The 18,321-nt window shown below is 37.9% G+C and overlaps 1 protein-coding gene across 1 annotated transcript; it reads right to left on the bottom strand.

Moving 5' to 3' along the window:
• Nucleotides 1–1,759: 1,759 nt before the first annotated feature.
• On the bottom strand, nucleotides 1,760–4,944 carry LOC126751512 (translation initiation factor IF-2, mitochondrial). The gene is made up of 9 exons (XM_050461836.1): nucleotides 4,864–4,944; nucleotides 4,559–4,736; nucleotides 4,374–4,500; nucleotides 3,785–4,312; nucleotides 3,661–3,710; nucleotides 3,390–3,604; nucleotides 3,132–3,336; nucleotides 2,416–3,073; nucleotides 1,760–2,359 (listed from the first exon to the last, which is right to left on the bottom strand). Exons 1-9 carry the CDS (start codon nucleotides 4,884–4,886, stop codon nucleotides 2,187–2,189), a joined length of 2,157 nt encoding a protein of 718 aa, XP_050317793.1. The 5' UTR covers nucleotides 4,887–4,944; the 3' UTR covers nucleotides 1,760–2,186.
• Nucleotides 4,945–18,321: the final 13,377 nt, after the last annotated feature.

Genomic DNA, 18,321 nt, shown 5'->3' with positions numbered 1-18,321 from the left:
CAGACAAGCTGTTTTTCGTACGCTTATGCGTAAAATGCGCCAAGTCGTCCAATACGTATTTTCGGGTTGCTGCGAACGGCGCCAAATCGACGGTTTTCGTGCACACTCTCAGGTACGGCTGGTTCATTCCATCAATAACAAAATTACAGCTAGAAGAACACACGGTGAACATCTTTCCATTCTAAGTAAGCGTTCCCAAGCCATACTGCCCCATCGTCCTTTGGCAACCCGAATTACATCGCGCAACTTGAGCGTTCATGTCGCCCATCAGGAAACTATCTCATCTCTGTTGATGTATTGTCATATTCGTTGCTCTTTAGTGCGTTTTTTTCATTTTACAAGGTCCGCTGCAGCTGACTTGGAAACGAGAAATCCAATAACATATCAGCTTCTTTGATTGGGATGGTTATCAAAAAAAGAAGTTTTTGGCCAGGTGTTGTTGTGATTTCGCCTTAGTCAGCCCATCTGATTTCAAAGATCCTGAGCAGGAGAAGTTGGTAGCGCCGGAACTCTTTGCATAGTTGCGACAGTTTGGTTGGTTCCAGTAATGAGCTCACATTCCACGTTCCTATTCGTAACCTTTTTCCATGCTGAAATTCATCATTGATTTGTCGAAATTATTAGTTTACTTATTTATATCGGTTTCTGTAATCTGATTCATTCAAGATGGGTAGAGGATTGCCCTTTTGCATCCGACCCTCTATCCTTGGCTGCCGGTCTGCATCCTGGTTGGCAAGACGCTGAAGTTTCCTCCGCGCTGGTATCGCAGAAATCATCCCTTCAGTCACCTGTTTGCAGCGCAACTGCCTCCTTTGTCCAGAGGTCCTTCATCAACTATGTCGACAACATAAACCAATACGCCGACCAGACTTCGGACGCAACAAACTTCAGGCATGCACAGACCACCATTCACAGTGGAGCCATTTACACCTTCACCGACTCCCTCTGAGTGAATGGCGTACTTGGAGTCAAACCACCACCCATTGCAGGCGAAGAGCTCAAATTGCCGCGAGAATCGAGAATGACCCTTGCGCAGCCTCCTTCTGGATACTGTAGCAGATTAAACTCCCACTTATCCAGAATCGACCCTGACATATCAAACATACATATGTCTAGCGTGCAACGAATCCCCGCATGACACCAACTACCTATTTGCATGCCCTGCTAAACCTACACCTCTGACCCCCCTCTCCCTATGGTCCGACCCTGTCGAAGCAGCATGCTTCCTAGTCCTACCGTTGGTTGACCTCGATGACAACTTATCTAATCCCTGCTTACCTAAAGGGAATTAGATAACCGTTACAACAACATGAGAACCGTTACAAATTTAGCGGTAACCTTAAACATTAAAGGCCTGTCATGTGCTAAAACAAATTACCTTGATTAAAAGAAAAAAAATAAAACTTTTTAGAAACTCCGTGTAGACTATTTTTACTCTCAAGATTATCATGCTTCCACATTCTTCCTAAATGTGTACCGCATTTCCACCACTTTTCGCACTTTTTCTACTATTCGCCCGAAACCACCGCTTCATGAAGTTCCTGCGGCTCAGAATTGGCATGATTACTAATGCAGTCACACATACGCAGACACAAATGTGTATTTGATACAATGGCGCCTTATCAATGGCCAGTTCCGTTCTGCTCTAAAACGCTCCCATTTCATGTGTCCCATTCTTATCCTATGCTCATTAATAACTAGCTGCAACAACAACAAGCGAGCTTGTCATAGTGTTGAGGTTTTACATTCAGACACTGTGTGACATTGAGCATTGTTGAGCGCGCGCTTTTGCGGCATCTAATTTCAAGTTTTATGAATGGAATGAAGAATAACAACAGGAAATGTGAATATCTATGTTTCTATGCGGCTTTGGCGCCGATAACAAAGTACTTTGTATACGATATATATTATTCAACTATAATTTTGTTATACAATTTGTAATTTGTTTGCTATTTTAAAAATAATTTTTACAGTTTTTCGTTTTGATTATTGAAAATCTTACTAAATTAAACAGTTAAGAAAACGTATAGCAATTCACTTTAAAATATTAACATGGCAGAGTTTATGGGCATGAATTGCATAGGATAATTCTAATGCGAGAAATGCAGTTTCCATTTATCCACTCGTACTATTTTCAGCGCTTTTCTTTTCTGCTAACGAACTGAACTTCATCAGACCACATGGATTTAAAATCCAGGATCCCAATCTGTTTGCTGCTCTTCCATGCGCGTTGTGAAGCATACAATGGTATCGCCCGCTTGCGGCACCACTTTGGTATCCTTGAAACGTAAACCACACTCCACATCCTTTTTTATGGAATCCACTTCGTTTTTCAAATGGCGCATAGACTCCAATTGACCTATGAAAGTTCAAGCTTTGATGAAATCATTTTATAACAACAATTTTGCGACTTACCCTCGTATAAAACCTCGTCATCGCGCACTAAACGGAATTTGTGTGCCTTCTTCAGTACACCCTTGACACAACGGCAACCCGCAACGGGCACTTCTTTACGGCCCTCATTGATGAAGAATTGCTGCAGCACATTCGCCTCGCCCACAATCTCTTCCACTTCCACCGCGGGAAGTTTGCTGCTAATTTCTTTTTTCAGATCGTCGATAAGACGATAAATGACATCGTAACAACGTATTGTCACGTCCTTAGGCGCATTCGTTGGTGCAGGCACTGAAAATCCATAGACTATCGCATTAAATGCTTTGGCCAATTCAATATCGCCCTCCGAGACATTTCCCACACCGTAGTGCACCACATCGAGCCTACAACGTTCATTGTTGGTGTAGGTATCGAAGACATCGAGTAGAGCCTCTACCGAACCGTGCACGTCACCTTTGATAATAATACTAACGCGCGGCACATCATCATGCTCGATATTTTCTTTTTCGCGCGGTCCGTAACGCATACGAAATTTGCCGGCCAAACGACGCGCATCACGTTCAGCGCGATATTTGGCCAAATGTTCCTCCTCTTTTTTGCGAATCTCGTCAACAGCCTCTTCCGCTTTGTGATGTTTGGCTTCATGTTCACGCCAACGCAACACGGAATGCGCCTTTTTCTGTAACATAAATTGGAAAGTGAATCAAAATGTTGCATTATGGCATACAAGAACATACCTCGGTTTCCACCTCAAGTATAATATCACCAGCTAGTGGCAGCTCGCGCCAACCCAATATTTCGACTGGCGTACCGGGTGGTGCTTGCGTCATTGGCTTGCCGTTATGATCGAAGAGTCCCCGCACTTTGGCATGCGCCAAGCCACTCACCAGCACAGCGCCTTTCCGTAGAGTGCCGCGTGTAACAATCGCGGTGGAGAGCTTTCTTAAAAGAAAGTTGTCACAACAAATAACCGCTAAGTTTTTAAAACAACTCACCCTCTATGTGGATCGGTCTTCGACTCGACAACAACACCTTCAATTAGTCCAGCAGGATCTGCTTTGAGACCCATAATAGTCGCCTGCGTACTCACAGCCTCCGTTAAAAGTTCTAAGTTGGTACCTTTCAAAGCTGAAATTGGTATGGCTTGTATGTCGCCACCCTGATCCTCTAGCACCAAGCCCATTTGCATTAAATCACGTTTGGTTTTATCCTAAAAGAAAATGTTAATATAACCCCTACATTTTAGTAGTAACACAAAGTACTCACAATGTCTGCTTCGGGTTTATCGATTTTATTAATGGCCACAATAATAGGTACTGTTAATGAAGTTATCAATAAAATAAATTATTTACTCTCAATAATAACCTTAAAAAGGAAAAACAATGCTTACCATTCTCATTCAACGCAAGCTGGATGACTTCACGGGTCTGCGCCATAACGCCGTCCTCGGCAGCCACTACAAGCACAATAATGTCTGTGACATGTGCTCCACGCGCCCGCATTGCACTAAACGCCGCATGACCAGGTGTGTCGAGGAAAGTCACCTGTTCACCATTACTAAGTTTCACTGTGAAAGCACCAATATGTTGTGTTATACCACCGGCTTCACCAGCAGCCACGGCTGCACCACGTAATGAATCCAATAGTGTTGTTTTGCCATGATCAACATGTCCCATAACAGTTACGACTGGTGGTCGTGGTTTCAAAAGTTCCGCTGGAGCTGGTGGGCGTGGCGACACATCATGGTGTTTACCCAAATCACCTGAGTCTTCCACCTCCACCTCTGGTGCAGAGACAATGCGTGTCTTAACGCCACATTTATTAACTATTTCTTGTATGATTTTGAGATCATCCAGACGTGCTTGTGGTTCGATATTGTCAGCACCCTTCACGTATAACATCACCTCCTGTACATCCTCTGCAATTAGTAAGTGTTTTCAATAGATATGAAAGATAAAATATGAATATCCTGTACTTACCTAAAGGACGGTTTAGACACTGTGCTAGTTCTTGAACAGAAATGTGACGCCAAATATCCACCACACCTTCTAACTTTGCGCCACCTTTCTTCTTTTTGGGCGAATATTCTATGATGCGATCAGATTTCTGAAATCAGAACGCTTAAATTAGCAATAAAACAAATATCAAATAAAAATATACCCACCTTCTCCTCCCCGGTTTTTCGGCGCTTGCACAGCAAATCACAGGTGTAAAAATTCCTTCGTGTCGCATTTTGAATGCCTGTTTTTGTTATGATAGTGCATGTTAAACTAATTGGAAGCTGTCGCCCTGCAGCCAATCTAAAATGCCTCGTGTTGCAATAGTGGCTGCGCGCTACTGTACTGTAATGGGAAGATGTCAAAACATTTGAGAGAAAACAATATATGGTTAAAACGATTTATGTTTAATTATACAAGTTTCATAATTTCTTTTCGTATTTAATCACTTGCTTTAAATAAAATTTCTTACCATGCAAACTTACGAAAAAACATTTTACGTAAACGCTAGAAGCTGTCAAATACCCGGTCCATCTTTTTTAGTTTTCTTTTGTTTATCAAATTAATCAGCTGTAAGTGGTGTTGCCATGTTGTTAAAAAATTGCATATGTGTTCAATTAATACTTACAAACTTATTTTAAACTTAAATTTCCTAACAAAAACAAATATAAATACATATTTTTTGAAATATATGGATAGTATGTATGGATAATATGTAACTAGATATTCTTTCAAAAAATCTTACATCGAATATACTAGAGGTTGAATGGTATCAACTGACATTAATATACCAGGCTTTTTAAAGTGGTTTCAATACAATAAGAAAGTAGGAATCAAGCAGTAATCTGCACAAAACATAAACTAGCATGCTCAAACAGTATTTTCTATATTTTATTCTAATTCTGTAAATCAACTTGATAGGCTGTTCGTTTTATTTTCAAATATTATCATTTTTTCTAAAAATGAATGGAGCTCAAACTGAACAAACTGAGAAACTGCAGCCAGCTTATGACATCTCTCATTTGCCATTTGAAGATCTGGATATAATCAGTTTTTAGCAGTATTATTTTGCTCAACGTCCATATGAAATATTAATAATATTAACTGAATAATATTATTTGGGTGCATGCCTGTTCATTAAGTCAAATTACCTGTGGACTGCGCGAATTATTGTTAGGCGACATCTACAGTTAAAGCTAGCTTCATATGAAATTGATGTGAGCGCCATCTGCATGTGGATTATAGCTACTACTCGTTTTATTGCTAAACATGTGTGTTGCTTAGTTTGTTACAGAACCGAAAAATATCAACAGAGAATAACCTAAGAAATGTAGTCAAAGTCGTTATACAAAAGTTCGACTTCAAGAAGTGAGACTTGCGAAATGAGTAAATATTAATTATAGTTGTTTTTTATTATAAATTATTGCATATAAAATTCGAATTATTTCCAAAGTAAATAAAATTAACTTTTTCAGTGTAAAGAATGAACGTTTATTAACCCACAGATCGCTGCAAATCTGATTGTCATCATTTGCAGACGCAGCATTTATTTTGTTTTTGTGACATTTGCTAATAAGATGCGTTAAAAGTGCTAAAATTGCAATTTGTGTTATAAGTGCAGTTTGTGTGTGAATTTCGAATGCTAAACACGCAAAGCTGGCCACTTGGCCTGAGGCCGCGAAGTAAGTGCAACTTTTACAGCTATTTATATGTGCATGTAACTACAAAAGTCGCTCATATACGCGATTTATAAACGCTCAAAAGACTGCTTTTCTTCTACGATCCGCCATAGTATTGGCGGTTTAAAAACATTGTATTTTCCGGGTTATATTGCACAAAACAACAAGGAGTAGTTTGCGCTGATATGGCACCATTGGTGTTATTTACTTCTGCTTAATGCCAATTTAAAGCCAGTTATATGCTTAAACCATTGTTCCTTGATAAACAGCAGTCAAACGGCGACTAATGCACGCGTCAGCCAGCTAGCCAACCTATCCGCCTGTCTAGCGACTTTGTCAGGATACATGCTGCCAGCTTGCCAGCAAGTTCGACGAGCGTCAGCGTGTCTGTTTGAATTATGATGGAGCGCGCAAATATTCCAGATGCAAATATTTGCAGGAAAACTAACTGTAAATACAGACAAACACACAAACATATATCAACGACGGATGAAGCCCGCACTTGCAGCAGTTATCACTGGGAGAAACTGCCAACACACAAGCTCACTTGCTTATATTTTGCTGTACATATACATATGTATGTATATGTACTTCTGTGTATACATATGTACATACATATATATGTACATTTTCAGTTCCAGTCAGTGTGCTCATGGCTGCACTCAGGCTGAAACGTAAAGCCTTGTAACCGAAGTTGCATCGGCACATCACTTGTCTATATCTTCCGTGTACATATGTATGTATGTATGTTCGTATGTAGGAATGCAGGTTGTCTTATAGCGGAAATCGGTTGCATATCATGGACGAGCTGCGCCGTCTGTATGTATATTTATGGTCTAGCTTGGCAAAAATGTCAGTTGCACGCTCGATAATATGTTCTGCTGCTCAACAAGGGTACGCACTATACCCCAAGTGGGCGCTGAGTGACTTTTATGTCAACGGAAGCTGAAAGCACACACATCGACACGCCTGCTTTATATGTATGCATGTATGTACATACGTACAGAGATTTATTTGACTTAAATATGAAAGTGGTCAGAAGTGCGGGGTACAAAACCCGGCAGTAAATCGGACTATCAGTGCAGGTAAGGAGATGAAACCGGGATCCATCTCCAGCAGATATTCTCAAGTAATTTGTTATGCGACACTTTTATAATTGTAATAAATTTATTTTAAAACAATTTTACAATAAGTAAGAAACGACTAACTTCGGGTATAACGGAACATTTCATGCTCCTGCAAAGTTTTCGACGTCGAATCTTCCTTGTGTTCGTTGATGTGCACTTTTTGCTGCATAGAGGCCGATGTGTATCTTGGCTGTAACAAGATAATGGTCAGAGTCAATGCTAGGACCTCGGAACATACGCACGTCTAAAACATTGGAGACGTGTCTTCTGTCTATTACTGGTTGGAGTTCGATCCGGAGACAGCCAGGTAGCTTGATGAATTTATCTATGCTGGAATCTAATACTACAGATAACCATATTTCGGGCCTCGGTGAAGTCGATCAGCCTCAACCCATTTGGGAATTGTTCCTCTTGGAGGTTGAATTTACCAAGCGCTCATAGAAGACATATTTGATCAGATCGCCCTTCTCTTCCGCCGGGGCGTGTGCGCAAATCATCGATATGTTGAATAGTTTCGCTTTGATGTGGATTGTGGCTAGACTTTCTTTGTAAGCGACGGAGTTTCTCTTCCACAACGAATCCCTAACCGAATTTGCGCTCCTTTATTAATGTTACAAGGACCCACTCGTCTTAGGCTCTGCCCCGTCCATTGCATTTCTTGGACGGCAGTGATGTCAGCATTTACTCGACGACTCTAACGAGGACATCAACCAGCTGCCCTTCCCAATTAAGGGACCGGACATTCCAGGTGTATGCCCTTAAGTCAGGGTCTTTAATCCCAGGCTGTTTTGTTCTTTTCATTGGAGGTCGTTTTTCACGTGGTGAGTTCCAAATCCAGCGCACAACATTGGGGAGGGATGTTTTGTCTTCTCTTTTTAGCTCGCCTTCAAACGGATGTTCTTCGGCTACCCAAAGGATACTTGGTCTAAGACCGGAAGTCGAGAGCTGCTTGAGCCATATGTAAAATAATCGTTTCTGGCCTCCCAAATGAATGGCCCTCAGAGAACGTTCCTCACTTGCGTGAACTTGCATGGTCCATGGAAGATATATACATTTAACTTATTAGGGAGCAGGGTTAAGACCGCTTATTGAAGATTTTCAAACCAGTACAGCTGCAATCTCCAAATTACATACAGTTTTGTATCCAATTTCCAGCTTTTCATCAATTTTTTATAGGTTTTCAATTAATGGCGTTTTGTGGGCGTAGCAATGGTCAAGGAACTTATGTACAAAGTTTCAACAAGACATCTCAATTTTTTATGTATATAACCAGTCACTTAACCAATACTCTCTATAACAATTGCCCCACTTTTTACTGCTGAGTGCTATATTTGTGTATATAATAAATTTATATGTATGTATTATCATATACATATGCACATTACTGAAGTTTAGCTGACGTATGTACACCTTAATTGCATTGTAACATTGTTTTTGTCAAAGCTCTCAATCTCATCCGCTTACCGCGCTCAATACCCCGGAAATATGTTTCACATTAGACAGGGTTGGACTTAACACGGAAAGGACGTGAGAACAATTTTTTAAAAACAGAGTTATGAACAATTCATTTTCACATAGAGAGCTTTTGAGATCAACCAGCTGAAGTATCTCGAAATTTTGCTCCCAAAACGTTTAGAAACCAAAAAAATTTTTGGTTACCAATTTTCTCGAAATAAAATAAGTAACTAGCTATTAGTTTAAATTAAATATTTTTAATGTGAAGAAAATTTTTTCAAATACTTTTGGTGGAAAAACTATAAATTAAATTTATAATAAAGGAATTTCATTTTTTTCTTTTAATTTCTAAGAGTAAACTTTTTTATTTTTGAATATTGTAATTTATTTTTCAAATTACAACCCGTTCAAATTACAACCCGTTGGGATTTGAAGTCTATTTTAGTTAAGATTTTTGAGGTTTTAATATAAAAAATTAATAAAAAAAATTGTTTTTTATTTTTAGTTAAGATATTTGAGATTTTAATATAAAAAATTAATAAAAAAATTGTTTTTTATATTTAATTAAAATTTTTGCGATTTTAATATATAAAAAAAAATAAATAATTTGTTAATCAAACCATAATTTAAAAACATTTTTTTTTTAATTTTAGAGATAATTTTGGATTTAAAATATTTTTATTTTCAATACAGTATTTGGGATTAATTTCTTTTGTATATTTTAATGCGAAATTTCTCAATAAAAATTAAAAAAATTTTAAACTTATTTTGTTTTTTTTTTTTTTGAATTTTAAAGTTTTAATTTCGATATTTGGCATTAAAATTTAGTTTCAAAATTGTCAATCCATTAATTTGAATGCTAATTTAATTAATTTTAATGCATTATTTCCGCCGCTGCTAGCAATGCGCAAGACTTTTAAGGTTAGTCAAGAGCACCCTGTATTATGTATGTATGTATATCAAAAATTCATTTGCCGTGGCGTTGATAGCGCGTAATTTATAGCTTAGTTGCGAATTCCTTTGGCACACCAACACATCTAAGATGGCGCATGACATGCGACACCCACACAAAGTCTCCGCGCCACCTCACCGATTTTATTAGAAGCCGGAAGAGTATTCCACTGAACCGCCGCTCCCCGACGCACAGGCGACTTACTTGCAGGCGCAGCTACTTGAGCATTCTTTACAGTTATTTGCATTTCATGCAGCTTCGCCGACACACACGTAACTTTAGCGCTCCACTTGGGGCGCCGAGCGGCACGTCGGCAGGCAAACTCAAACAGCGCACGAATTCACGGAAGTGCACCGAAACTTTGCAATTTATCTAGGAAAATGTAATTAGGATACATTGGCTGCTTGAAAGCAACACTCCACCGCTACTCTCAGCGGCACCAGCACCCGTTCGGTCACCTATAGGTGATATGGTAGATACCGGGTTGCCGCTAGCGGTTGGGGCGGCATGCGCTGAGGCGCGGCAATTGCGATTTAATTTAATTCAATTTTCAATCTCAACAAATGCGGCGCCGACAACATTAATTTCAAATGCGGCAGCGCGCTTGCCCGGCAGCGGCTCACACGCCGAGTGAATCATACAGCTGGGCGGACGGACTTTAAGGCAGATGTGCAAATGCAGAAACCCACAAATACATATGTACATATCACCCGTATGTGTGTATGTACATGAAACGACTTTAGTTGCAAAGGTAGCCAGGAATTTGCGTCTGCGGTTGCTGCTTTTGCCTTTCCATGTACGTGTGTATGTATGCACAGCCGAAAATGCACTTACAATGGCGAAAGCCGAAATTAAAGAGACATTTGTGTGCGCATGAATGTGCACAACTACACACACATACACATTCGTGGCTGTGGCTGTGTGTGTGAAATAATGAATGAACGAGATGCGGGCCATGTCTGACTGCCTCCTGCCCAGCGCGGCTGTCTACCGTTGTGCGTACAGCAGCAATGAAAGCAGTAAATCGCCTCGGCAGTCAGCATGCAACCGGAGCGGCAGTGCGCGCGTCGTCGTCGTCGTACCAGCAAGTCAGAGCGAGTGAGAGCAGATGCGAGCATGAAATCAGTTAAGCACACGCACTCACACACACACAGCCACAGGCGCGCCATATGCGCGAAGTGAAGTGGGCTAAGAGGCACATGAGGAGCAGAGATAGCAAGCAGCAGGCAGCTGGCAGCGCAAAGTAAGCGGTGACGACAGCACAACGAGGCGGAGCAAAGTAAACAAACATGGCCGAAAATGTTTGTAGCTCATAATCAACAGACAGAGATGCCGCGTATACACAAGCGCACAAGTACGCGTACTGCGAAGTGAGCTGGGAAGTGCGCATGCATGTGTGTGTGGTTTGTGTGATAGTTTGTTAGCATCCGTAAGCGTCGCGTTTGAGGCAGCCTGAGTCACATTTCATTTGCGTTTTGCCATCATGATTTTCATTGGCATTGCATCTGTACGCACTTCATCCACACATCTGCCACTTCCCACTTTTTCGCTCGACGTGCATTTGGCACCTGAAGGCAATGATTTTTTTTAATAAAGCAAATAACTAGCAATTGAGACACAATTAAAAATAACTAAAGGTTGTTAACGTGTTTGAGCGAAGCCCCTGCCTGCGCGTAACTTTTTTTATTTATTCTGTAATTATTTGTAGTTTATTTTTATATTTTACTCTATTGCCAGTAGTCATCATAATAGTCATCACTATTATGTAGCAGCAATTCATTGCTTATTTGTGTGGTCTCCTTAAGCCTTCAACTCTTTTAAAAAATTTTGTATTTTTATTGCATTTGCCTTTTCTTCCGTACAATAAACACTGTTTTTTGTTACTATAATATTTAAATTGTGGTTAAAAGCGATTTTTTGATCCCATTATGGCTAGTAATACCTTTTAGCTTTTTCGAAAACGTGAAATTTCATATTGCTTAAATTTTCAAATATATTTAGTTCTGTTAAAAAATATTTGGAATGGTTTGTATGTATCTATATAAAACTTGTAAAAGATTATGAATAAATAATTTAAAACATTGAAAAATAGCCTACTGCCGAAATAATGCTTTGGTGCAGTTTTACAATGCTCAATTTTCAAGCTACAAAAAAAATAAACACAATTTTTTTCTCAAACGACTTACATCACGTCTCCTGAAATGCAAAATAACGCAACATCACTTTTCGCAAGTTTACAAGTGATGGAAAAACGATATAATAAATACCACTCATATTAAAACAAAATCTGTGTTTTGGTTATGGAATCGTTATCTATTGGATATACATACATATTGGACTGTGGAAGATTAAAAGTTTATGATACATACATACATATATGTATGTATATTGATGTAGTGAATCGTACGCAATATAAAACTCAATTTCGAATTTTTTGTTGACGCGTTGTTTTGCATGTTAAATGACGATATATAGACCAGGGTAGACAATTTTTGAAAATGAAAAAAATCATAATATAATGAAGCTCATTGGAAATGAAGGATAAAATAACAAACATTAAGGGAAAAATAATTTACGCGTGAGCTTAGGTCGGGTAAAGGAAGGGGAGAGGCATGGTTGAATTTTTAAAAGTTATAGCATTGACAGACGGCAGCGTTAAACCAGATTAATTGCATTTTTCGGGATTAATTCAGGAGTTACCACAGCTAACTCCGTTGCTGAATCCAAACATAACTCTCAAAATTTTAGGGAGTTTGTGAGATTTTCGTTGGCAACATTGTTAAAAATGGCCAATTTTCATCTATTGTGAATGAAATACAAGCAACCCTGACAGCTGTTTATCAAATTCTCAATATAATATCAATAAAACTTCTATGTTATGATGCAGTTTTAAAAATAATGTGTTGATATGTTTTTGTAATAAAAAATGGTTTGGTAAAAATTGGTCGGCTAACAACCGTAATGTTTATCTTCTACCAATTTTCATTGAAAATTTTATAAAAAGGACAATGAGCTGTTTATGAGAGTTTCAAACTCGCATAGCTGCCGTCTGTCACCTACAAATTTGGATCTGATTAAGTGCGCAGTTAATCCGGATTAACGCTGCCGTCTGTCAAGGCTATTATCTCGTTTTTCAGCAAAACTACAACTCCTAAGAAAAAAGTTCTATGGCTATGTTGTAGGTAATGAAAAACTCTATAACTTGTGTATACAAACTTTTTATACTCTTGCAACCTGTTGCTACGGAGTTGAATTGTCTTATTCACCCAACGGTTATATATACATATATCCCAAAACTAAACGAGGTAGATATGAATGATCAGAATGATGAGGCGAGTTGAAATCTGGGTGACTGTCTATTTGTGCATTCGTTAGTCCATGCAAGGTATAACTTGAGTAAAAATTGAGATATATTAAGGAACTTGAGAGCGGATATCTCCTTGGCAAAAAAAATTTTAAGATCGTAGATAGAAGTAATCGGACCTCTGTCACGCCCACAAAATGCCAATAACCTATTTATCCACATGGGATGACAGTAACAAAGAGCACCTGTGGGTTGAAAAAATTTCAAAAAGTGGGTGTGGCTCCACCCTCTTATAAGATAAATATATGTATATATGTATGTATCTCTTAAACCAATTAAGCTACCAACAAGAACCAAATTCACCCAGCTCAAATATCATAGGAACTTCTACCGACAGTCAGTGTGAAAATGGATGAAATCGAATGATACCTACGCTCACTTCCGAACCCTCCGAAAAATCACTGATTTTTGCGATTTTTTTTAACTAATCAGGCCGATTTGATTTTTTTTACAAGTAAATACTTCATGATGAATACAAAATATTTTTTTATGTTTATTTATTGGGTGTGTAATAGTTAAATAAATTGTTGGAAAGACACGCCAAAAAGGTCTAGGATGATGTCCACGATTGCGGCCACAATTTTGGTCTAAAACAAAAATTTCAAAGAGATTATTAATCTGTAGGAAAGCCGCTATTGCGCTATTTAGAGATTTTTTTTTTGGAAATTTGACAAAATGGCGGCGGTTTGAACAAAAAGTATCATTCGACAATTTTTCGTAGAAAAAAGTAAGAGGATTGAAAAATAAAATAAAGGCTTTTATAGCGCGATAGCGAATGACGTTAAAAGTGTTCTCTCCAAATTGGAACTAGATATCTTCAAAACGTTTCCTTTGAGAGTAGAATCTGATTAACAAAAATTTCAAAGAGATTATTAATCTGATCCGAAGATTTCCTGCGACTATAAATGGAATATACGAAATACATATGTACATATCTTTACAAAACAGTATCGAAAAGATTGCAAAAATTGTTATATTGGAATTACTAAGGACTTTCTGGTGAAATATTTCATATAAGTCCGCTAATACATACATATGTTTATGTAATATATGTATGTATATAGTAAAATTTATAGTTGTACATAGGAGTAATATTTTGTTACAAAATTACTAAAACAGGATAGAGTTTAACCGATGATAGAATACGCTTGACAAATATGAAAAATTCCTTACATTTGAACTTGATTTTCGTGGGTCAGTTTGTAAGGCAACCCTATAGTAGTCCGATAGGTGCGATTCCGACAAATGAGCAACTTCTTGAGAAAAAGAAGAATTTTACAAAATTTCAAATCAATATCTCAAAAACTGAGGGATCAGTTCGCTTACATACTGACAGACAGATGTCATGTAGTACGTTTATGTATATATGTGTATACTTTATAAGGTCTCCGAAATTATCTTCTAGGTGATTTCGTATCAAACTTAACTATCAATTTCATGCGAATAAACCTTTGAAATATAATTTAGTCGGTATCTTTGTGTATATAAACAGTTATATTGTATTTAAATAAAAATTTAATTCCTAAACAAACTTCAGTTAACTTCATTTAAACTCGTTTATTTCTTAAAGCTGAGTTGGGGAAATAAAAGCCATGGAGAAGACTGCATGTAAGTTTTTATACATCTGCACACATATTCATTCATACATACATATATACCTACATATGGCAGTAAGCAAGAAAATACGACGGCACTTCAGCATTATGTACCTTTCAGCGTGCTGCAGCATTTTTAATTGGTAGAAAGTTTTTCAATTATTAATTTACAAAGACACACAACAAGCGAGCATACAAAAAACACACGGACGCCTTACACTCCTCGTAATGTGAAAGCTATCGCTCTTAGTATATGTATGCTCGCATGTGTGTGGGGAACGAGGAGTCGACATCTTTTTTAGCTGCACTGAGGACGTAAATTGTCAGATCCGCAAGTGCCTGAGTTGCATTGGACCGGGGTTGGCGCTTTCTCCTGACTATATACTATATGATTGTACGTATATATGTGTAACACTGAGTGAAATGTTGGAATTGATGGCTGAAGTGCGTTGTACTCATTAGGAAAATTTAGTCGGACTGTCGCACAGCGCGCCCGCCTGTTGAAAGTAATTCACGTATGCATGCATGCAACTGGCACTTAAGTGCTTGCGACACGCTAGCTTGACGACTGCCCTGTCTGATGGCTGTTAGTGTGCGCAAGTAGTTTGCTAGTTAGCGTTCAGCACTAGTGTTTTGTGTAGTTAGTAGTCGAAGCTTTGCCGCAGAGCTCAACGTTGGTCGCTGTCATAGATTTTGATGGCAATACTAATGTCAATAGTTTAATTTGCACTAATGCACGGACATGCCGGCCCCTTGAGTCTACGCTTACTTAGCATTTTAACGGAAAAACTTGAAACTATTAAAAATTAACAGTTGGTTGTGTACAAATATAGTTATTAGTATATTATAATGGTGCATTATATACGATATGCTGTCATAAATTGTAAATCTGAGACAATCCCAGATTCAATTTTTATGCATTTGGAACTAAATTTAGCCTTTTTAAGACAAGTTATTTTACTATACAAAATTTAGTTACGCACAAAAAGGTGTATATATTCAAAACTAATATCAAAAACTAGATCTGCAGCAAGCAAATTCCAAGTGGAGAGCATTTTAGATATTATTCACTAATATAGTAGCCTTATAATAGATAAAAATATAAAGTAATTGGATCTGTATAGTATAGTATGACAAGGAGGATTAAAACTGCATGTTAATAATGGGTGACTCAAGTAGGCTTTTTATTTATTATACCCTGAACAAAGTACATTAAGTTTGTCACGAAATTTGTAACACGCAGAAGGAAGCGTCGGAAACCTTATAAAGTATATATAAAAATGATGAGTATACAGAGCTGAATCGACTTAGCCATGTCCGTCTGTCTGTCTGCATATATACGAACTAGTCCCTTTGTTTTTAAGATATCGTCTTGAAATTTTGCAAACGTCATTTTCTCTTCAAGAAGCTGCTCATTTGTCAGAACTGCCGATATTGGGCCACTATAACATATAGCTGCCATACAAACTGAACGATCGGAATCAAGTTCTTGTATGGAAAACTTTCCCATTCGACAAAATATTTTCACAAAAGTTGACACAGATTATTTTCTAAGGCAACAATGTTATCTCCGAAGGAATTGTTCAGATCGGCTTACTATAGCATATAGCTGCCATACAAACCGAACGATCGGAATCAAGGGTTTGTATAGGAAACTTTCGCATTTGACGTGGTATCTTCACGAAATTTGACAAGGATTACTGCTTAAGGTAATAATATAATCTCCAAAAAAAATTTTCAGATCGGATTGCTGTAGCATATAGCTTCCAACCAAACTGAACACATAGTTACTAAAAGAAATGCACCTGTGAAGGGTATATTAGCTTCGGTGTAGCCGAAGTTAACGTTTTTTCTTATATATAATTGTTCAGTATTGTTTGCCGAGCGAGCCGTGGAAAGTCGATTTCGAGCCATTCACAAAAATTCGGACTGCCGTGTGGAACGACATGACACATGTTACGTCGATATCTTAAATTAAATGAGTAAAAATACAGCTACCTGTAGAGTTTAAAAGCTGTCATTTCATCCAGAACAAATATTGGATTGGAATCATCGGTCTATATTTCTTGAAAAATGATACCGGTGAGAACGTAACCGTCAATGGCGACCGTTATCGCGCCATGATAACCGACTATTTGATGCCTGAGATTGAAGCTCGTGATCTCGGCGACATTTGGATTCAACAAAATGACGCCACTTCCCAAACATCGCATCAATCAATTGGTTTATTGAGAGAACACTTCTGTGAGCAGATATTTTCACGTTTTGGGTCGGAAGATTGGCCACCAAGATCATGCGATATGACACCGTTAGTTAGACTTTTTCTTCTGGAGCTGTGTAGTCTAAAGTCTTTACCAGTCGAAATGTTCGAACGAGTCATCGGACATTAGACTCATCTGAGAAATAGCCGCGGCCTACATTTGAAAGAGATAATCTTCAAAATAAAAATAATCTTCTTTCGAATGATAATAAACATTCCCCATTAAATTTGAAGTTTCTGTGTTTTTCCTTTTAAAAAGTAGAGAACCTCGTAATCGAACACCCTTTATATAGTTTGTATTATAAGATATGAAGAAGTCCGAGCAAACTCTTCTGAACAATTTCAAATCTGTTGACTCAGGAATATCTAAGAAGTTTCCTATATACGAATATCTTTATTATACTCTCGGAAAATGTTACAACAGAGTACAAAAATTTTGTTTCGTGACAGATATAGAGTTAACGCTAACTACTTAAGAAATTGAAAATTTTCACTTTTTAAGGAAAAACACTTATGTATATCATCGATAAATTGCGCTCAATCGGAGAAAGACTGAGGTAGTTGAAAATTTATTAAAAAATCGCATTCATTATGGTAAGAGAACCAAGTCAGAAAGTAACAAAAAGCTGACCTTGCGAGAAAAAGTCTGAATTCGTGAGGAAGCTACCAAAACAAGATGAAATATGAAAAAATTAAAGAAAAAGTCTGTCTTTCTGTGACCAACCGTAGGCATAAAATGGAAGAAAACAGCCGCATTTGAAGAAAAAAAGTGCAGTTTCACCAAGACAATGCACCATGTCACAATTCAGTAAAAACGATAGCAAAAATCCATAAATTAGGCTTCGCTGGGAAGAAATTTTCGTCGAATGAAGAGGTGATCGCCGAAACTGAGGGCTATTTTGAGCAAATGACAATTCGTATTACAAAACTGGTATCGAAAAGTTAGAGGGTCGCTATAATTAGTGTATCACCCTTAAAGGGAACTATATTGAATAAAAGCAAAGAATTTTGCCTTAACAATGTGTTTTTCTATGGTAGACGGGGCACTTTTCAATTGAGCTTTTATACCCAATGTATTAAATATAGCCTACTTTTATGCACCGGAGATATTTTGAGAGATTTAGAGTATTAATTGAAGTATTGACTTGGAAGCTTGATTTAAATTTCTTATCTAGTATTGACAATTAAGAAAGAAAATGTTGGCTACCAATAGCTTTTAATGAGAATTTGTACTTGTAAGGAGTCTAATTTAGCATTAGTCCATAGTGGTGAACTTCAATTGCCACTGGACATGCAGAAATCTAACAGCCGAATGTATAATATACGCTATGTTTGCAAATGAATTGCAAAAAAAACTAAAATAACAAAAAATAAAACAATAAGCGGCAGGCAATGATTTACTATTTAACGTTGCACGAAGCTCGGCTCTTTGATGTTCCGGCAATTGCAGATACATACACTTGAAAAATCATAACCTGCAAGTGGTCGGCAATAATGA

Source organism: Bactrocera neohumeralis, chromosome 2 (genome assembly GCF_024586455.1).
Source record: "Bactrocera neohumeralis isolate Rockhampton chromosome 2, APGP_CSIRO_Bneo_wtdbg2-racon-allhic-juicebox.fasta_v2, whole genome shotgun sequence".
In the NCBI taxonomy this organism is placed as follows: domain Eukaryota; kingdom Metazoa; phylum Arthropoda; class Insecta; order Diptera; family Tephritidae; genus Bactrocera; species Bactrocera neohumeralis.
This window is presented reverse-complemented; position numbering and strand designations above follow the sequence as displayed.